The sequence below is a fragment of the Marmota monax genome, unplaced genomic scaffold (genome assembly GCF_021218885.2).
Source record: "Marmota monax isolate L192 unplaced genomic scaffold, Marmota_monax_Labrador192_F-V1.1 WCK01_AAM20220418_F8-fsc00099, whole genome shotgun sequence".
Lineage (NCBI taxonomy): Eukaryota > Metazoa > Chordata > Mammalia > Rodentia > Sciuridae > Marmota > Marmota monax.
Window position 1 is genome coordinate 2,023,100 of NW_026692126.1, and position 22,313 is coordinate 2,045,412.

General features: G+C 36.1%; 1 protein-coding gene and 1 non-coding gene across 2 annotated transcripts in view; both read left to right on the forward strand.

Moving 5' to 3' along the window:
- Window positions 1-22,313, forward strand: part of Kdm5b (lysine demethylase 5B) — a 76,130-nt gene that overhangs the window by 16,304 nt on the left and 37,513 nt on the right. Inside the window, exons 2-5 of the mRNA XM_046463856.2 lie at window positions 14,323-14,400; window positions 16,172-16,294; window positions 17,248-17,418; window positions 21,899-22,033. Coding sequence (XP_046319812.1) covers window positions 14,323-14,400; window positions 16,172-16,294; window positions 17,248-17,418; window positions 21,899-22,033 — 507 coding nt within the window. The remainder of the gene's footprint in view (window positions 1-14,322; window positions 14,401-16,171; window positions 16,295-17,247; window positions 17,419-21,898; window positions 22,034-22,313) is intronic.
- On the forward strand, window positions 20,767-20,867 carry LOC124107190 (small nucleolar RNA U13). Its single transcript, XR_006856316.1, has one exon. It is a non-coding gene; the product is annotated as a small nucleolar RNA U13 (small nucleolar RNA).

Consider the following 22,313-nt stretch of genomic DNA (forward strand, 5'->3'; position numbering starts at 1 on the left):
ATGTAGTTCAGTTTATCAGTAAATAATAGCATATTGCCTTTATATAATTTTTTGGTTGGGTGGCTCCTTTATATGGAAGCTCCTGATTCATCAGCTTTTCAGTGACTGTTAACTTAACACATAAGAAGTATTTAAGACTAAGGGCCTCCTAAATGTCTTCCTGCCTCCCTTCAAAGTTTTTTTGGAGGGTCCTTTTGAATTAGAATCTCATGTTGGATTAAGTGTTTGAATTTTAAGAAACTCCTCTGGTCATTCTAAACCTCAGCTGCGCTTGAACCACTGGTTTAAGTAATTCCCTAACAGGGAAAATAGGAAATTCTCTTGCCTGTTGGCTTCAGATTGGTCAGAAATTGTCATCTCTACTTCAGGAAATCCTTTTTATCATCTCTGTTGAATGAAGAAATGAATTGGATCCTTGGCACTAGTTGTGATTTCTTTCTTTCTTTTTTTTTTTTTTGAGAGAGAGAATTTTTTTTTTAATATTTATATTTTAGTTTTTGGCGGACATAACATCTTTATTTTTACGTGGTGCTGAGGATCGAACCCAGTGCCGCGCGCATGCCAGGTGAGCTCGCTACCGCTTGAACCACATCCCCAGCCCACTAGTTGTGATTTCTCAGCAGTACAGTTATCGATATGTCAGTAAGTACTAGGCGTTGTGTAAAGGTTCTAGGTCTTCAGAAGTAAATGAAATAGCTTTGACTTGAAGGAACTCATATAATCTACTGGTGAGAAAGATCTAAAGGAAGATTATAAAGTATGACGTGTGGATGTCTGCCTGGAAAGAAGTTGTATTAGAGTGGCTGGAGATAACCAGGGTTAGTGGGGTAATGCAAGTGGGGGGAGGGTGGAAACAGGAGAGGCTGCTAGGGGTGCTCTGGAAGGCTTTGCTTCACCTGAATTGGAGTAAGAATATATGAATATAGAATTAAAATGAGGGTCATGACAAACTCCAGAAATACCAACATTTAAGGAAAGAAAAGGATCTGGTTGGAGGCACCAGGCAATGTGGTTCAGGGAAGCCAAATAACCCGCTAGATAAATGCAGGTTTATTGATAGTATTTCAGGCTTACATGGCTAAGTGGTAGTGATTTCTTAAGTCTTAGATGCAGCTTTCATACTCTTGTATTCAGAAGCTGGAAAAGTAGATAATTGCAGTTTGTACAGAGTGATTCCGGGCAGCTAAACTAAGTTAGCTGAAGTGAGTTATCTTTCAGATCAAATTTATTTTAGGATGCAGCAGTAAATGTGAAGGAAATAAAGCAGTCAGTAATGCTAACTCTACTATAGTAATACACAGAATGGTCTGAGTTACAGTGTTGAATAAGTTTAAGATCTTTGGAGATAACGACCTATTAATTTACCATCATAAGTGGATGTGCATCATCTTAAATGTTTGTGTCTCAATACATCCTTTATTCTTTCAAACGGGCATCTATCCTTGAAGCCTGGTCACTGTCTTAATGTGTTTATGCTGCTAAAACAAAATCCTGGAGACTGGGTAACTTGTAAATAATAGAACTTTATTTTTCACAGTTCTTGGTAGGTTTTGATATTTGGTGAGGGTTAGGTCTCTGTTTCCAAGATGGTGTTTTGAATGCTGTGTTCTACTTGGGTGGAAGGGTAAAAGGGTCTGGGCTAGTTCCTCCAATCCTTTTATAAGATTTCTAATCCTATTATAAGTACTCTGCCCTTGTGATTTAATCACTTCCCAAAGGGCCCTACCCCTTAATACTATCACTTTGGTGATTAAATTTTAACACATGGGTTTTGGGAGGGGCACAGACAATGAAACCATAGCGATCAGAATCTATTAATATTTTGAATGGACTAGCAGTTTGCCTTGTTAAACATTTAACAGTAGTGGGGTCAGCTAAGCAGTTTCCAAGCTAATTTCAGTTCAGATTTAAGTTTAGTTTTTGACTTTAAATATGACTATTAGGGATCATATGTGGGGTTTAAGAATGTTTCCACTTTGAATGTTAGGCTTAAAGTTAATGAATCTTAATTGTAGGAGGGCTAAGTATTTGCTGTTAAATATTTGCATCTATTAAAATAGATTACCATTTGACTTCCTTTTTTGAATACAGTTACAATTGTATGTTTAGTTGGGACATCAACACAACAAAGTTTTTGTGATCTTTTTCTATCTTTTCTGAGGCTCAAGATGATTTTTAGTCTTTCTACTATCCCTTTCCTGACCCTGGCTTTGAATCTCTTTAAAAGTGATTAGTTCATAAAAGACCAAAGGTAGAGCTTGTGTTTACAGTCTAATGAGACCTTAAAAGTAGGGTGTGGGATGTTTGACTTTTCCTGCCTTTGGTGTCCAGGTAGGTTTGGGTGTTGCTTAGGGAAGGGTGTGGGGGCAGAGTCCAACCTGAACCCCATTCCTCGTGAGAACGAATCATTTTTAGAATCTCTCTGGTCTTTTCTAAACCTTGATAACTTCAGTTTTCTGCCAGACATTGTTTTTTCCTTACTGAGATCTTAAGTATGGAAGAAAACTGAACCAAAACTACTTATTAAATAATAACTTCCTTGAGAGAAAAGCTGTGGTGTTACAGCTATTTGGTCACAATCTGGCTTGGTGTAAGCATTCCAAAATAATGTGTGTGCCTGTAATGGTAACAGTAGGGAAGAAGAATCTAAAGTTTCTTCTGGTCCCATCCAGTGATTTACATATCATAACTATGAGTGACCGAAAAGAAATATTAGTTTTCTGTTAACTTGTCATGATTAGCCCACATCATGATATCAGTCCATTTGGGTAGAAGGTGATTTGTTCTAGGGATTCAGTTAGCTTTTTTAGAATCCTTCTTCGTGAATTTTAAAAAGGATATTTTCATTATAGGCCTGTTAAGACTTTCGAGGATATGCCCAAAATCAGTATGAATCATTTCAGTAGGTGATTTTGGGAGACTTCTGATGAGTAAATTTGGGAATGGTAAGGTATCTATGTGGTCTAGTTAGCTCCCTTACTCTATTGTTTATGAACAACATGATACTTGGCTAGTTCCTGACAGGAAACTTGGCTAGTGACCTGACAGGAAACTATTTCTTTGAGGTTTGATGAAAAAAGATCTCTGAGAGCCATTTTATATCTTCTTCTGGTTTTGAGGACCTGTAATTGCCAAGTTTATATATACATATGCATATATATGTACTTTTTATTGTTCTGAAGATTGAACCCAGGGCCTAACTGGCTACAAACCCAGCCCAATTACCAAGTTTTGTTAAAAGTGGTGAAAAGGGAATTTAAACAACTCAATTTAAAATTAACACCCCAAGCCCCAAAATTAACCCAATTAATAAATGGGCAAATGAATTAAACAGATACTTCCAGCTGCCAGCACTTCTCAAAAGAAGCATACAAATGACCAATAAATATATGGAAAAAAACGCTTAGCATCTTTAGCAATTAGGGAAGTGCAAATCAAAACTACATTAAGATTTCATTTCAAATTAGAATGTTAGCCATCAAGAACACAACAATACAGCTGTGATTTGGGAGGTTGAAGTAGGAGGATCAAGTGCAAGCCACCTCAGCAATTTAGTGAAGCTCTAAGCAACTTAGAGAGACCCTGTCTCATAAAAACAAAAAGGATTGGTGAGGTAGCTCAGTCTTGGAGCCCACCTGGGTTTAATTACCCCTCCTCCACACACACCAAAAAAAAAAAAAAAAGGAAAGAAAATACAAGCAATAATAAAAGCTGGAGAGGATGGGAGGAAAAAGTAACACTTTTAAACTTTTGGTGGGATTGTAAATTAGCACAACCACTATGGAAATCAGCATGGAGAAACCATCATATGACCCAGCTAGACCACTCCTATTTATCTTAAAGAATTAAAGTCCAAATACTGTACTGATACACGCATGCTCATGTTTATAGAAGCACCATTCACAATAACCAAACTATGGAACCATAGCCTAGGTGTCTCTCAGTGGATGAATAGATACAGAAAATGCGGTGTAAACATAATGGAGTTTTATTCAGGTTTTGTTCAGTGATAAAGCAGAATGAAATTGTGTCATTTGCGGGAAAATGGATGGAACTTGAGAACACTATATTAAGCAAAGTAAGCCAAACTCAGAATGTTAGAGGGTCAGTATGTTTTCACTCATGTGGAAGCTAGAGAGGAAAAAGGAAAAGAAAGGTTGGGGGAAGGGTCTCATGAAAATGGAAGGGAGATCAGTACAGTAAAATAAAGGGACCAGTGAGAGGGAGGAGAAGGGTAAGGGGAGATTCTGGGGAATGATATATGAACATACGTGTTAGCAATGAATCCCACCATTATGTATAATTAAATACACCAATAAAAAATATGGGGGGAAAGTAAAAAGGAATTTAATGGAACTAATGCTTAGAAAATAAATACCGCCCCCCCCACCCCCACGTCTTTTTTTTTTTTTTGGTATTGGGGATTGAACCCAGGGACACTTTACCACTGAGACACATCCCCAACCCTTTTTATTATTTATTTTATTTTGAGATAGGGTCTTGCCAAATTGCCAAGGCTGGCCTTGAACTTGTGATCCTCTATCTCAGCCTCCTGAGTAGTTAGGTGTGTGCCACTGCGCCTGGTTCATAGCATGTTTTTTTATTACCACTATATTTTATTTACTAATAGACGATCCACCAAACAAGTTCTTTAAAAACTGATGGCCTTTCCACAGGCTCTATCTCTATATAAGTTCTAATTTTAGTGAAGGTTCTTTTTTTTTTTTTTTTTTAATATTTATTTTTTTTTTAGTTTTCGGCGGACACAACATCTTTGTTTGTATGTGGTGCTGAGGATCGAACCCAGGCCGCACGCATGCCAGGCAAGCGTGCTACCGCTTGAGCCACATCCCCAGCCCCAGTGAAGGTTCTTATCCCTTGGCACCTATTATTTTTAATATGACTATTAAAAGTCCACAAATGATTGTGCTATTTTCAGGATCTTTTTGGTGGTAAGACTTCAGGGAAGATTCAGTTGACCCAAGTACATGTTTTCTAAAAATGTTGTCATTATACAAATACATCAAAAATTGTCATTCACGGAAGATGGAAGGAGAACCTCATTGTTATACAGAATACATATATGATGTTGTAATGAGAAAAAGAAAAAAAAGTGTGTCACATTAGATAGGATAGAGAGAAAGGATGGGAGAGGAGGGGAGGAGTAGGGAGGATAGGAAGGGCAGCAGAATAGAATAGACAATATGATTGATGTATGTACATTCCATGTATGTATTATATGTCAAAATACATTCTGCTGTCATGTATGACTAAAAAATAAAAATAAATCATATGGTAAAAAAATTCTTATTAATAGTGAATGGAAGAAGAATTTCTGTATAGTTCTTTGGAGGAACAGATTAGATAGGCGGATCACTAGGGTTGTTAGGGCAGTTGGTTTTTTTGCTTTTGGTACCAGGGATTGAACCCAGAGGGGCTTAATCACTAAGCTACGCCCCCAGACCTTTTCATTTTTTATTTTGAGACAGGACAGGGTTTTGGTAGGTTGCTGAGGCTGGTCTCAAACTTGCAGTCCTACTGTCTCAGCCTCCAGAGTTGCCGAAATTACAGGTGTGTACACCACAGCTGGCAGGGCAGTTGAAAATTTCCTAAGACCCTTTTAAACTTCTCATTTTCAACTAAATATTTGTGTGAAGTCAGATTTTCTTCATACTTTTTAAAGCCCATATGTATATATTTTAGTGAAGGTTCTTATCCCTTGGCACCTATTATTTTTAATATGACTATTAAAAGTCCACAAATGATTGTGCTATTTGATATATATATCATATATATGATGAATATTTATTTATTTATTTGCTGTGCTGAGAATTGAACCCAGCACCTCACACATGCTAGACAAGTGCTATTCTACTGAACTACAACCCCAGTCCTCTTCATATGCTTTTAACCAAAATAATATACCACAAAACATTGAAGAAGAAATGAAAACATGGCTTATTTCTATTAAATTAGACATTAAAAAGATTTGGAAAGTATTTATAAAATAAAACTGTGCATTAAGCATTGAAGAGCTTACTTAAAATGTCTTAGTTCTAATTTCTAATGTGATAAAAATCAGTAGTGTTAAAATATCTATGTCACTGCTCTGTGAAGGCAGATAGAAATTTAAATTCTTCCTTAAAACCATTTTCACGTTTTATGCAGTTGGTGTCTGGATCCAGAATAAACCATCATTCTAAAAGGAGAATCTCAGGCCACTACGATCACTGTGCTCAAGTTTGTTTTTTTTCCCTGTAAAAAAGGGAAGGTTGGCTCTGTAAAGTAGGATCTGTGTGAGAGTGCTGTTTTTCTCATTTTTACCATGCTTATCCGTGTGTGTGTGTGTGTGTGTGTGTGTGTGTGTGTCTGGGGATTGAAACCAGGGCTTCACACGTTAGGCAAGTACTCTACTACCAAGCTATACCCCAGCCCATTTTAACACAAGTTAAGGCCATTTCCCCACTAGCTCTTTAAAAAACACAGTGACACTGTTTATCTTAACCTTGTACTATACAGTAAAATAGATATATAAGAGGACATGTTGTGGAGTCACACTGCCTGGTTTCAAATTATGACTCTATCATGTAGCTATTTACTACCTTTTATATAAGCTATGTTAAACTTTTCATACCTTAAGTGTATCTGTGTGTGTGTTTGTGTGCACCTGCATGTGTGCATATAATAATAATTGTGAAACCTGAGTACAATAATAGGTAAGTTCCTAAGACAGTTAAGTAAATGGTAAAAAACGTTAGTGACGATTAGGAAAAGATTCATGTTAAAATTGCTATGATAAAAAGGGCTGGGGAAATAGCTCAGTTGGTAGAGCACTTGCCTCACATGTACAAGGCCCTGGGTTCAATCCCCCCAGCTCCACAAAAAAAAAAAAAAAAAGTGTTAGTTGAGGGCTGGGATGTAGCTCAGTGATAGAGTGCTTGCTGAAAATGTGAGGCTTTAGGAAAAAAGTGCTAGTTGACAGTTAGATGCCAACTTAAGTTAGGCTAGAAGAATAAGGTCCTTAAAAATAAAGTTTAGAGAGCAGATTCTCTTTACCCATACCCTACATCCCCAGCCCTTTTTTCTTTCTTTTTAAAAAAATTTTGCTCCTGCCTTAGCCTCTTGAGTAGCTGGCAAACAGTGAATTTTATTTGCCCAAGGTAAGATTACATTTTACAGGTCAATATTAAATGTAATGACATTGTTTCATAATTTCAATAAAACTTTTAACTTGTAATCGCTATTCTTACCATAGTCCTGAAAGGTAGCTCTTTTTCATATTTTTCAAAATAAGAAATTGAGATCCTTTAAAGGAAAGAACCAAAACTCAAATCCAGGTCAGTGTAGGACAAGAAGAGATGTACTGAAAGTGTATCTGCCCTAACTGTATAACCCCTTGGCTGACATTCTCAGAAGCAGATATCTTTTCCATTATCATGTCTTGGTAAAGTAGCAGGAAGAGTTGAAAGAGAGCAAGTATAGCGGTAATGAGATAAAAATTAGAGGGGTGCTAATTTTTTTTGAAACCCAGAAATATAAGACATTCTGGAAAGTTTATTTTTAAGGTACTTTGTGACCCTGTTGAACGCTGTGGGCTGTCTTAGAAAAATCCATATATACTCAATTCTACGTAAAATATAAAGCCTCTCATTTAAGGCATAAAATATTCTATAGTATAAAAGGAAAATCTTCCAAATTTAAGTTTTTTTTTTTTTTTTTTTTTTTGCTAGAAGGCTTATAAGAATGGGGGGTCTTAAACATCCTTTGAACAAATGGGTAAACCAGCTAAGTAAAGCTGGTTGGTGCCAAGCCTGCCCTGAGGACAGTAAGAAGCAAGGGTAGAGTGAGTAAGCAGCATTAGCTAAGGAATTTTATTTTTGGTTTTGTTTGAAAGATATATATTATTATTTTTTTGGGGGGGGTACTGGCTCTTGAACCCAGTGGCATTTTACCACTGAGTTGCATCCCCAGCCCTTTTTATTTTTATTTTGAGACAGGATCTTGCTAAGTTACTGAGGGCTAACCTTGAACTTGGGATCCTTCTGCCTCAGCCTCCTAAATTTTTGGGATTACTAGTATGTGATGCTGTGCCCGGCTGTTTGGAAGACATTGAATGCAGTTCTTCCAAAGGTGTTGTAGTTGGTCTCCATCAGGGTCTCATAAATAATAACCCTGCTTACTTGTTTGTAAGAGATTTACAGTGGTAGTGGAATTATCTGGTTTTCCTGCAGGTGTTTTAAGGGCATGTTACTGATGGGTGTGGTGATGCCCACTTGTAATCCCAGTGACTCTGGAGTTTCAAGGCAGGATGATTACAAGTTTGAGGCCAGTCTGGGCAATTGAGTCAAGCCCCTGTCTCAAGAAAAAAAAAAAAAGAAAGAGACTAAAAAGACTAGGATGCTCTCTAGTAGAGCATCCTTGGGTTTAACTTGGGTGTTAATTTTGAAAAACTAAGAAAATATGTATGTAGAAAAAGGCTCTTACTTCTGTTGGCTTTGGGTTGAAAATCCTATGAGCACATTTGTTCTGTGATGTCTGGGTTTCATAGAACATATGCAATTAGAAAAATGCTTTTGTTCTTAGTTAATGTTATTCTTTGTAAACTAACAAGAATGTGCTTTTGACACTGATTTTTAATTGGTTTTGTCTGCAGGGAGTCAGAGCCAACTTTTGTAGCCTCTGTCTAGAGTACACTTTTCTCATTTTGCTAATTATCAGATCTCAAAATGATGACAGTCTCTCTATAATTAGAAAGATTAAAGGAGTATTCTAATACGTGAAATATGGATGCTAATAGTAAGTCATCTAAAGAATGAATTTTCATGGCATTTAAGAATTTTTAGCATCCTTTGAAAGTTATTTTCTTACTGGTTGATTTTTGTCTTTGAAATATTTCAGTTAAATGTGTTTTAAGTTGTTGTTGCCAAGTTAGTGCTGAGACTGAGGAAAATGTTTACCTGATGCTTTTCAGCCTCTGAGGATTTTGAAGTTTCAACTTCTTACTTAATTGCCTGTCCAAGGAATACATTTTTGAGTGCTAATAATTGAACCTTTTTTTTTTCAATTTTCATTTGTTCTTTTAGTTTTATATGACAGCGGAGTGTATTTTGACATTATACATACATGAAGTATAACTTACCATTCCTTTTTCTTTTTTTGTACTGGGGATTGAACTCGGGCACTCAACCACTGTGCCGCATCCCCAGCAGTATTTTTGTATTTTATTTAGAGACTGGGTCTGTCTCACTGATTACTTAGTGCTTCGCTGTCACTGAGGCTGGCTTTGAACTCGCAATTGTCCTGTCTCAGCTCCCAAGCAGCTGGGATTATAGCTGTGCCCCACTGTGCCTGGCTACATGATGTGGAGTTACATTGGTCGTGTATATATATATATATGAAAACAGGAAAGTGTTAAATAATATAGTTCTTGTAGTTTTTATTTTGAAAGTTAAAACTATATTTTAAAGTTTTAAAAATGAAGGAAATTAAATCTCAGCAGGGAATTTATTTAGAACCGCTTGTAATCTATGATTTCTTATTACTTTATGGACTGAAAATATTGTTTTTCTGTAAGAAAAATGGTTTATTATTGGGCTGGGGTTGTGGCTTGCCTAGCATGTTTGAGGCTCTGGGTTCAATCCTCAGCACCACATAAAAATAAACAAAATTAAAGTATTGTGTACAACTATTAAAAAAAATAAAAAAAGAGAAAAAATGACACTTTGTTTTTGGGTGTACAGGGAATTGAACCCAGGGGCACTTCACCAATGATATACACCCCCAGCCATTATTATTTTTTGAGATTGAGGTCTTGCTAAATTGCTTATGGCCTCACTGAGTTGCTGAGGCTGTCCTTGAACTTGTGATCCTCCTGTCTCAGCCTCTCCAGTTGCTGCGATTACAGGCATATTGCGTCACCATGCCTGGCTAAAATTTTTTAAAAATCTTTTTTCTGTAGTGCCATGGATCAAACCCAGAGCTTTGTTCATGCTAGGGAAGCCCACTACCGCTGAGCTGCATTCCCAGCCTTTAATCACTTTATTGATTAGGTTACATGATATATTCCTTTTAGATTAAGTGTTGAGTTAGAAAATTTCACAATGTTTGTAAGTGGAGATCTTATTATTTGACTACTTAATTTGAGAATCATTTCCCCTAATTTTTACTTATTAGAGCCTTTTTATTATGGTTTCTTATCTTTCTTTCTTAATGGCTTTTCCATCCTTATTTAAAACACATGACCCAATGAGGCCAGACTTTGCCAAGGCTATCTTGGGTTCCCCATGATAGTGAGCATTCAAATAATGTGCAGTTCTTGTGTTGTTGTTTTTTTAACACTGGGGATTGAACTCTGGCACTCATCCACTGAGCTACATCCCCAGCCCTAGTTTGTATTTTATTTAGAGACAGAGTCTCACTAAGTTGCTTAGGACCTCTAGTTGATGAGGCTGGCTTTGTGGTCCTCCTGCCTTAGCCTCCTGAGCTTCTGGGATTATAGGCACATGCCACCGCACCCTGCAATTCTTTTTTTTTTTTTTTTTTATTGGAGTACATCTTTGTTACTGAAAATGAAAGTCCCAAAAGGAATGGCATTTATCTTTTTTCCTCTAATTTGCAACTGAAAGAGGAGGCAAACATTTCAGTAGATATTTTAAAATGAAAAAAAAAATGATTTTTGAAACCTTTAATTATAAATTTTAATTGATGTGTCATTATAAAATATAATTGAAGGGACTCTTGATGTGTCACTTTTAGTATTCATTTTATTTGAGGCTACAGGCTAAAATAAGCATAAATTACTTATATAGAAATATAAAGATATACTTTAATTTTTCAAAGTTTTACAGGCTTATCAGGACATGAAATTTCTATATCATGTGTTTAGGGATTAGAAGGCTTATTATCTATCTGATCAGTCAGGGAATAATCTATATCACCTTCAAATCCTTTTGGATGGTATGATAAAACTAAATATTTGATCACTTGTTTGTATATGTGATACAGGGATTGAACCCAGGGACGTTCAACTATTGAGCCACCTCCCCAGCCCTATTTTGTATTTATTTAGAGACAAGGTCTCATTGAGTTGCTTAAGGTCTCGATAAATTGCTGAGGCTGTCCTCAAACTTGCCATCCTTCTGCCTCAGCCTACTGAGCTGTTGGAATTATAGGTGTGTGCCACTGCACCTGGCAGACTTTCATCTTTAAAAAGATGGACACAGCACCTTTATTTTGTTTATTTAGTTTTAAATGGTGCCGGGGATTCATCCCAGGGTCTCACACATGCTAGGCAAGCGCTCTACCACTAAGCTAGAACCCCAGCCCCTAGACTTTCATCTTTCTGACTAGTATGGAGTATTTTTATTTTTTTTAAAGAGAGAGAGAGAGAGAGAATTTTTAATATTTTTTAGTTTTTGGCGGACACAACATCTTTGTATGTGGTGCTGAAGATCAAACCCGGGCCACATGCATGCCAGGCGAGTGCGCTACTGCTTGAGCCACATCCCCAGCCCTAGTATGGAGTATTTTTAACTTGAAACATATTTAGTATGTCATTAACTACCATTTAAATATTAGCCATAGTCTTTATTTATTTATTTGGTACCGGGGATTGAACTCAGGGGCACTCGGCCACTGAATCATATCCCCAGCCCTGTTTTGTATTCTATTTAGAGGCAGAGTCTCAACTGTTGCTTAGCGCCTCACTGTTGCTGGGGCTGTCTTTGAACTTGTGATTCTCCTGTCTCAGCCTCCTGAGCTGCTGGGATGTCATAGTCTTTATTGAGAAGGCAGTATGACTGAAATGGCATTAAACATGTGAAGACTTTTCCTGTAATTGTATTCTCAAACAACTAACCCTCACGTGTTAGAACTTGCAGGTGGGCATTTCAACTGAAGTCTTTTATATCACTAAAACCAAAACTAAACTTTTAAAGTTTTCTTTTCTTTTTTTTTTTTTTTTAATTTTTTTTTATTGGTTGTTCAAAACATTATAAAGCTCTTCACATATCATATTTCATACATTAGATTCAAGTTGGTTATGAACTCCCAATTTTACCCCAAATACAGATTGCAGAATCACATCGGTTACACATCCACATTTTTACATAATGCCCTATTAGTAACTGTTGTATTCTGCTACCTTTCCTATCCTCTACCATCCCCCCTCCCTCCTAAAGTTTTCTTTTCTATTTTTTGTTAACACCCCCCCCCCCCCCCATCCCTGGTACCACTGAGGATTGAATGCCAGTGTGCTCTACCACTGAGCTTCATCCCCAGTTTCTTGACAGTCTCATTAAATTGCCCTGTTGTTATCCTGGAACTTTAAATCCTCCTGCCTCAGCCTCCTGAGTTGCTCCGTCATGCCTGGCTTGTTTTATTTTTAAACAAAAAACTATAGTGATAAATTCCTGCAGTATAGGTTTGAAAGGTGAAAAAGCCTTTTTTTTCTTCTTCCTGTTATGGTAGTCTTTAAAATAGGTAAAACTGTGAACACAGTTTTTCATGTTTTTGTTTACTCATTGAATCTTAGCTATTTTCAATGTTGAATGTCTAGATGTTTTATTTATTACCACTGATTAGTATTATTATTTACAGATGTACTAACATTTATTTAACTTACTCCTCACTGATCCATATTAGGGCTTTGTTGTTGTCGTTCATTTATTTTTGTTTTGTTGTACTGAGGACTGAACGCAGGGGCTGTCTACTGCTAAGCTATGTCCCCAGTGCTTTCTGTTTATTTTGCTCAAGCTGGCTTTGAACTAGTTATTCTCCTACCTCACCCTCCCAATTAGCTGGGATCACAGCTGTGTGTATCACCATGCCCATCTTAGTGTATTTGGGTGTGTTTTTTTTTTTTTAAATAATTTTTAATTTATATGTATATTTTTAGTTGTTGATGGACCCTTATTTTACTCATTTATATGTGGAGCTGCAAATCGAACCCAGTACCTCACACATGCTAGGCAAGTGTGCTACCACTGAGCTACAATCCCAGCCCATGTATTTGGTTTTAAGTTGAAACAATTCTGCAGTGAATTTCCTGTGTCTACATCTTGTTATTGTGAATACTAATGCATATTTGTAAATTCCTGTCAGGGAATTTCTGGGTCAGAGGGCCTTAATAAGCTTCCTAAATATCTTACCATTAAGAGTGCACAGTTTGTCACAAATTTCTAATATTGATGGTATGTGTATTTTTAGTCTTTGCTAAGATAGGTAGAAACAATATAAGCTTTGATTATTTCTTATTTGGAATTAATTTGGACACCAATCTTGGGGTGATTGGTCATTTTCCATTTCTTTTTAAAAATGTGGGGGATTAAACCCAGGGCCCTGTGCATGCTAAGCATGCTGTCTCACTGCTGAGCTACACCCCAGTTCCCCCCCCCACTTTTTCTTATTGATCAGAGATTCTTTATAAATCTGGCACTTGCAAATGCTGTATGTTATTCATTGTTATTTTAATATCCTAATATTTCTTCCTAACATAATACTGCAGTTAATTTCACACATATAATTTATTCATTCTGGTTGAATTATTCTCTTAGGACAAATTTCCGTGTATGAAATTGGGTTAAAGGATATGAACTTCCTTGAATTATATCTTTTCAATATTTTATTTTTCTATTTCAAAGCCTCTTTTTCTTTTTTCCCTGATCTCCTTGATTGGTTTCCCTGTTCCTATGATTATGATTATGATTGTTTTGGTTGAATACATTTACATTGTTGTGCAACCATCACTGCTATCCATCTCTGGACTTTTTCATTATTATTTCAAATGAAATTAATTAAAAAGCTTTTTAAAATATTTTAGCTCTTCCCTTATTGTAGATTTTTGTTTGTATTCAGCTCCACATAGGTATGCATTTATATGTTTTTCTTCTTGTTTGATTCTTTCCTCATGATCTCAGTTCTCCCAGTATAGAAGGATTCTCTAGAGATCAGGTATCTATATGAGTAGACATATTAAGGATAGTGAAAATTGGTTTTGGATGTCAGTTTCTCCTTCCTCCTATTGAAGAACTTATCTTCAACTTTTTAATAAAAGCTAATGTGACTAGAAGTTTAAATATATAAAAATATATATTATGGTGCTGATATAGCTGTTTTGTAGTAAGATACTTCTGTAGTAAATAAGAAGTTAGAGTCTCTTTTCCTAAACCTGGTTTTTCAACACAGGTTGGGGCTTAGTGATGTTGCTGGGCTCAGCAGGGAAGGTGGGGAGTATATGGGATATATCATTCATTCGTATATATTCTGCTACTAAATGTCAAATAATTATAAATTCTTCTAATAAGAGCTTTTGCTCTCTCCTAGGATTGGCAGCCACCTTTTGCATGTGATGTTGATAAACTTCATTTTACTCCACGGATCCAGAGGCTGAATGAATTGGAGGTAATGTCTTTACTATTGTTCCTGTTTCCTGTATTCCTGAGGGGTCGGGTCCACTTTGAAGAGGCTTTGTCACCAATCTGGTAGGGAAAGAAAATATGTCCAATAGTTGATCATGGTAAAACAATTTGCAGTAAGGCCATTGAAACAGACAAATTTTATTAAAAGCAATGATACTTGTCAGACACTTTTTTAGTCTGTTAGTAAATCCTATATTAAGGCGATAATCATTAGAATTTAGGTTTTGAAAAGAATTACACAGTAGAACAGATTCTATAGTCCTAATTTCTTCAAAGTGCATAACTTTGTCACTTAGATTTAAGGAAGAGTGAGGAACACAGAACATTCTCTAGAGAACAGATGTTTCTTCAGTTTCTAGCCACCAAGAGCAGGGTAGATAAGACTTGTGTTGTTTGTTAGTTTTAAAATCTGATTTTAATATTGAACTAAACATCTTTAACTGAAACAGAGCACATATCCAACAGAATTTTATAGACATTGATAATAGGATTAAAATGTGTATATTGTAAAGAATTTCAGTGTATTTTCAAATTCAAATTAAACCTGAAAACAGGAGATGATTACTAACTTGAAATCTTGGTATGATTGAGAATATCTGAATATTGATCCAAGTTTTGGTCTGGCTTCAAGTTAAATCTCCCCAAACTGTCCAGCTTATATTTGACAAGGAGAGTAAAAATAAAAATGACTGTATAGTAATAATATGTTTAAAAATAATATTTTAAAAAGTTTCCTTTTTTGTCTTTAAATTATAGGGGCTTTTAAAAATTGATACGGGGTCTGGGGTTGTGGCTCAATGGTAGAGCATTTGCCTGGCATGTGAGAGGTACTGGGTTTGATTGTCAGCACCGCGTATAAATAAATGAATAAAATAAAGATCTCTTAACAACTAAAAATATATATATTTTTAAAAAAGACTGATATAGACTGCATCTGGTGTTGCATGTTTATAATCCCAGATACTTGGGTGGCTGAGCTAGGAGGATCAGAGCTGGGGATGTATGTAGCTCAGCAGTACAGTGTTTATCTAGCATGCACAAGGCCCAGGATCCAATCCCCAGGACCACTGAAAATAATTTGCTATAGAAGCACTATTATAAATCTGATTTTAGATTTGTGTTTGAGCAAGTAAGAAAATTTCTACTTGCAACAAGCCTTTGAAATCTTGTTGTAAAAAGACCAAGGTGGGCATATAAAAACTTGTCACGTAACTTAAGCAGTAAAATGAAATTGTGTTTACTCTGGTACCTCTTAAATGAAGCACCTTTTAGGGTAAGAACTTATGTTATAAGACTGTTTATTGAGTGTAGAACTCCTTGCCTGACACATGCATGATAAGGGCTAAATTAAGGTTTTGTTGAGTTAGTATATAAGCTTTTAGCTTCATTTTAACTTCATTTTATATACTTTCAGCTATTTCTCTATTAAAGTATGATTGTTTAATCAGCTTTATCTTGTATCCTTTGATTATTTCTCTTGAATTCAGAAAGTAGTTTTGCACTTAAATATTCTAAGAATGAAAATATGGCACAGGCAGGTAATAGACATGAGCTTTAAAATAAAACTAGGTAAGTTTATTTTATAAGCAGGCATATGTGCCTGTGGTCTGAGCTATTCAGGCTAAGGTGAGAGGATCCCTTGAGCCCAGGGATTCAAGCTCATCTTGGGCAACATAGTGAGACATGTCCAAAAATAAGTAAACAAACACATAAACAAAATATCTGAGATTAATGCGCAGTTTTTTGTCATTTAGGCTCAAACTCGTGTAAAATTGAATTTCCTGGACCAGATTGCAAAGTACTGGGAGTTACAGGGAAGTACTCTAAAAATTCCACACGTGGAGAGGAAGATCTTGGACTTGTTTCAGCTAAATAAGGTAAAGGGCTAATGACCATCTTACTCATTTATATAATTGTGAACAGTGCATTTGGTTTTCTTTGCCTTATGAAGAAACTTGTTGTTTAAAATATATAAAGTGAAGCTGGGTGAAATGGCACACTCCTGTAATCCCAGCAACTGGGGAGGCTGAGGCAGGAGGATCCTTAGTTCAAAGCCAATCGTAGCAAATTAGCGAGCGAGGCCCTAAGCAACTCAGCAAGGCCCTGTCTCTAAATAATTGAATACAATAAAAAAGGATAGGGATGTGCCTCAGTGGTAAAACACCCCTGAGTTCAATCTCTGGTACCAAAAACAAACAAAGTAAAGTGAGATTTTTAGTTCAGTTGAGTGATAAGAATCAGAACCACCTATCTGGTCTGGAAGTCTTGTGGAATATTTTGCTGCCACCCGTTTTTGTCATTTTTAAACTCACCAATAATTCTGTAAACTATTTCTTTCCATTTTAGTACAGACAGACAAACTGAAGCTCGTGGGGATTTAAAAAACAAACAAAGAAACAAACAAAAAGACCCAGCTAAAATGGCTGAGCTCATAGTTAAATTCCAGGTCCCACTTTAATCTAAAGCCTGCATTCTTTCCACCAAACATTATTTCAGGCTTTCTGTCCCTTAGTTTGTGGAGATTTTAAGGGTCACAGAGTAGGACCAAGTACCTAGGGCCTTTTCTTTAGTAGAGATTTGACTATGATTCTTTTAAGATGACTGCTTTGGGGAAGCGAGAAGTCATTTTGGGAGGGACAAAATGTTTATGAACATGTTGTTAAAAGAAATGTTTTAATTGTCTAGCTTGAAATTAACAGCACATGCATTTTTTCTTTTGACTTAGGAAAAGTATTTTTAAAATATAACCATAGCCAAGAACATTTTGTTCTTGGAGTCTACCTAGGCATGATTTCCACATAAGTGTTTCTAACTTTTGCTATTTTAACAGTTAGTTGCAGAAGAAGGTGGATTTGCAGTTGTTTGCAAGGATAGAAAATGGACCAAAATTGCCACCAAGATGGGTTTTGCTCCTGGCAAAGCTGTGGGTTCACATATCAGAGGGCATTATGAACGAATTCTCAACCCTTACAATTTATTCCTGTCTGGAGACAGTCTGAGGGTGAGTTTTGGGGCTCGCCACAAACCTGTTTCATTCACTGCTTGTTGGTACATTATGTTTTAGGGGGAATGAAAAAGCCTCAGTTGTGTTTGAATGACACTGTTCAGAAGACCTTGGTTTTTGGCTGTTTTCTCCAGTGTTGTTATTCTGTTTTGAGAGCAACCATACTTAGACATTTGTTTTTAGAATGAGTAAGATTATAGAGGACATGTCGTTTTACTGTCAAAAAGTGAAATCTGTATTTACTCCACAACAGGTGTTTCTTTACAGCAAGAAGTTAATTATTGTATACTTGTTAGGCTTATACTTTTGCATTTGCTTGCTATTTAAAGCATCCCTGGTTCCCATATTATGAAAGTATAACTTGGAAAATAATTTATTCGTTCTTTTTTGCCAGCAGAGATTCCCAAGGAAATGGTCATGTAGAATGCTTATATTTGTAAAGGAGAAGGAACTTAAGAATACTGCATAGCTTCAGGGTGTGTGGTGGGATTACAAACCTGTAATCCAGTTAATGGGAGACTGAAGGAGGAAGAATACAAAATTTAGGACCACCTAGGCAATTTAGTGATGCCCTATCTCAAAATCAAATTTTAAAAAAAGGGTGAGAATGTAGCTCAGTGGTAGAAGATTCGCCTAGCATATGCCATTCCCGGTTCAGTCCCCTGCACACACCTCAAAACAAAACCAAAAAACCCCAAAAGCTTTGAAGCTAATGGGTTCCTTTTTTAGTAGTTATTACCTAGCCATGTTTGTTTCCATACAGAAATGGTATTTGTGAATTTACTCAGATAAACACTTTTGTTTTCATTAATTAAGGTAAAACAATATTGTAGAAACTTCCCACCTATTTCAAGGTTCTGGCAAAAAGTGTGTCATAATTCATTTACATCCTTTGAGTTATTCTAAGACTAGAGCAGTGAGCCCTATAATTTTAAAAGTTGTTTCTATGTTATAGAAAGGTAGATAATAACATGGTTTCTGAGGGCAAACCAGTAATCAAAACCCTGTTCTAATATTATAATCTAGTACCATTTGTAATGCTTAAATCCTATAGATTTTCTTCCCTTTCTTCTTTCTTGATTTCAAGTAAATTTTCTTTTTAGCCTAGAAGAAAGTGACCAATCTGATATTCAGAAAGCTATGTGTCTATTTTTGTTACTGGGAACTGAACCCAAGGGTGCTTTTATCACTAAGCTACATCCCTACCCTACCACCCGCCCCCACCTTTTTTTCTTTTCTTTTTTTTTCAATTTTGAGGCAGGGTCTTTTTGTTAAGTTGCTGAGGCTGACTTCAAACTTGATCCTCCTGCCTCAGCCTTCTTTGTAGCTGGAATTACAGGCATGTGCCACCATGCCCAGCTGTTTTAATGTATATTACATGAGTGGTTAGTAAGTCCATGGATGAAATTAAAAACAATTATTGAATTTGGAACTTTTATGGTTCTGTTTTATAGTCAGACCTAGATAGAGTTGTCCATATAGATTTTCTCTTTTTGAATCTGAAGTGTGGAGGTTACAGTGAATCAGGGGAGAGAAAGTTCCTGCTTTAAAGTTCCAACATTTTAGAAATATGTCATCTGTATACTTAGGCAGTAGAGTTTTGTTGTTTAAAAAGCATTTAAAAACACAGGGAAGTATCATGAAAATAAATTGCCCCTAATCCTTGTTATTTCTCTTGGCTGTTTTTATGCATGTATATACAAATTGGCAATGGGTTCTCCTATACAATATTGTTATCCTGTCTTTTCGACTTAACGTATCATGAGCATCTGCTATGTCATTGAATGTTTTTAAAAACACAGTTTTGAATGATCGTGGCTTTCCATTTTATATCCAGGTCTTGATTTAATTTCTCCTACTATTGAAAGTTTATATTGGTCCCCCTTTTTGGGGGGGGGCCGTGGACAGGGAATGGGGATTCTGGGATTGAACCTAGGGTCTCACACATGATGAACAGGAGCCATACCACTGAGCTACACCTCTAGCCCCTATACTCATTTCTCATTGTCAAAATTTGTTTTTATGGTAAAGGAGAATTAGAAAATAAAGAGTTTTAAAAAAGAAGTGCACATAATGAAGGATTTATTGCAAATTTATTGCCTAAATTTGGAGAAACTTGAGTAAAGTTGAGCAGTGATATATGGGCATTATAGAACACAGGTCTCCATCTTGCATCATCATGTTTTTTAAATGTCCTAAGGGATCACTCTGTGGGATGATGTGCTTATGGTGTGATGCTATTAATCATCTGTAAATTTCTGTTTCTCAAGTAAAGGTTAAAATTAGTGTTTGTGATAGCATTAGATATAAAACCAAGGCTTCGGGTGCGTTTAAATTATGGTTTGGAACAAAATAATGAAGCTCTTCATGTATATTCTAAAAAGCTGCTAAGCTTGAATATATAGAGTCCCTATAGAACTGAACTGATCATAGATAATAGAAATCATTGAAATAAATATGGTCTGAATATTTAGTATCTGAATTTCTGACCATCCTTACAGTAATTAGTATTTCCCAACTTTGGTGTCTCAAGTAGAGAGTTCATAGAACACATAAATGGGTTAATTTATGTGATGGGCAAGTTTATTCTTCTCTCTTTGCTTTCTTTAAATGTGCTCCAGATGCTCAATAGAAGACTTGTTATAGAATGGTAGATATTATTTCATAACAATTTTTTTTAAAAACTCAGGTTCTCTCACTTATTACTGGTATTTTATTCATAAGTTTTTCAGACTATTTAATTATAATATTAATGATATAATAATTGACTTTTCCAAATAAAATCACTTAGAAAGAACAAAATATTTAGTATTGATATGTTGTTGTGCCTTTGGTATGTTCCTTACTTGATATTAAGTAATCACTTGATGTTCTGTTTTATATGTTATATTTCTTAAACATTAGAAAATAGACTGATAATTTGTTTCTCTATGGTTTCTTTTGTTTCTTCTCCCCACAACATCTGTATTTTCTCTGCAAATGTAAAGGAAAAGGAGCTAAACTTATAAATAAGACTATATGGTAGTAGTGGTGCCCATAATGCCAATAATTCTGGAATTTTGTTATTTTGGTACCTATCATACCAAATACAAATGATATAAAACATCTAGATGGTTACATTTTGGAACATTTTGCAGGGGGTGTTGCACAGCTGGTATAGGGGATTGAAAGCAGGGGAACTTTACCACTGAGCTACAATCTCGGCCCTTTTTATTTTCTATTTTGAGATGGGTCTCACTAAGGTACTGAGGCTGTCCTGAAATTTTTGATCCTTCTGAGTTGCTGGGATTATAAATGTGCATTCTGTGTCTAGCTGGAATTCACTTTAAAAAAATGCTTGGCATGATCCTTCGGTTCATAAGTGTGACGATTGGGTGTTCATGCTCCTGTGTGAGATGTGCCTCCCTCTAAACCTTGTTACAACATGGCATATTACCTGTCTGGCGCGAAAAAAAAAATGCTTTGCATGCAAGGTACGATGGTGCACACCTATAATCCCAGCAACTCTGGGCCTCTGGCAGGAGGATCTAAAGTTGCAGGCTACCCTCAGCAACTTAAAACAGTAAGGCCCTAAGCAACCTAGTGAGACCCTGTCTCAAAATAAAATAAAAGGACTGTGGATGTAGCTTAATGATAAAGTATCCTGGGTTTAATCTCCTCTATCTCCACCTCCCGAAAGCTTAAGATGTTTGTGGATTCTCTTATGAAATGGAAGTGCTAACTTAAAATTCATATTAGCTTCAGTGGTGATACTTTGTTGTGTTATGCTGTATTGGCATTAAATACCATCTTTTAGCCAGCTTAGAATTAAACTAAAGGAGAAAGTGAATAAGTAGAGACTTGTATGATGAGCCAGTTATTGCTTTGAGCTACTGATTAATCTTTGCTTTGTGAGTTAGACTTTGTTGGAGATATGCAAACCTTGGAATGCTTGTCACATGTCCTGTTTTCTCAATTCAGGTGGTATATTTTGGTGACAGCATTGCTTAGTTATTTCTAAAACTACAAGATGGTAAAATTGTAAAAAAACCTATTGGATTCCCCTTTTTATTACTCCAAACACTTTTTGAAAAATAAGATAGTCTTAATGTAGGAAATTATTTTTGGAACATATTAGGGGTCTTTTTAACAACTTGTCTTCAATTAATTGACAGTTGCCAGCAAGGGAAATTGCAAATGGCTCTTTGGGAGTGTCTGGAACCTGCTGTGATTTCCTGTGACTTAATGAGATCAATGAAATAAATTGAAGAAACCAAATTCAGTTGTTTAAAAAAGTTTAAGCTGTTGTACTTCTTACATGTGTGTATATTATTAGTTGTTAGTTTTTTAAAACAGATATAGACTTGTCTTTGTATTTAGATTTTAAAAAATAGACCTGTATGTTATCCACATAAATAATTGTACCATGTAAAAATACATCAAAACAAGATTTAAAAAAAGAAGGGAGATTCATTAATGCAATTTATTTTATGTTCAGTGTCTACAGAAGCCCAACCTGACCACAGACACAAAGGACAAGGAGTACAAACCCCATGATATTCCCCAGAGGCAGTCTGTGCAGCCCTCAGAAACCTGTCCCCCAGCCCGAAGAGCAAAACGCATGAGAGCTGAGGTGAGAGCTTCACCAGGTCCATTAGCAGGCATTGTGGAGGTGTGGTGCTACGGCCGTCCAACAACTGTACCTGTGCTTTTTATAGTTTTGAACCTTATTCGTCTCACACAAGGAGGCTTTGTGTATTCCAGCATTTACACTTGTGGGGTGGGGGTGGTGGGAACTGTGCCAGCAAAGGGATAAGAAATTGAAGAGTTTTTTCTGGGCTTATGTTGCCTGGATAGCTGCTGAGTTGTAACTAAAAAGAAATAATAAAATAACTGAGACACATGTCCTAGGA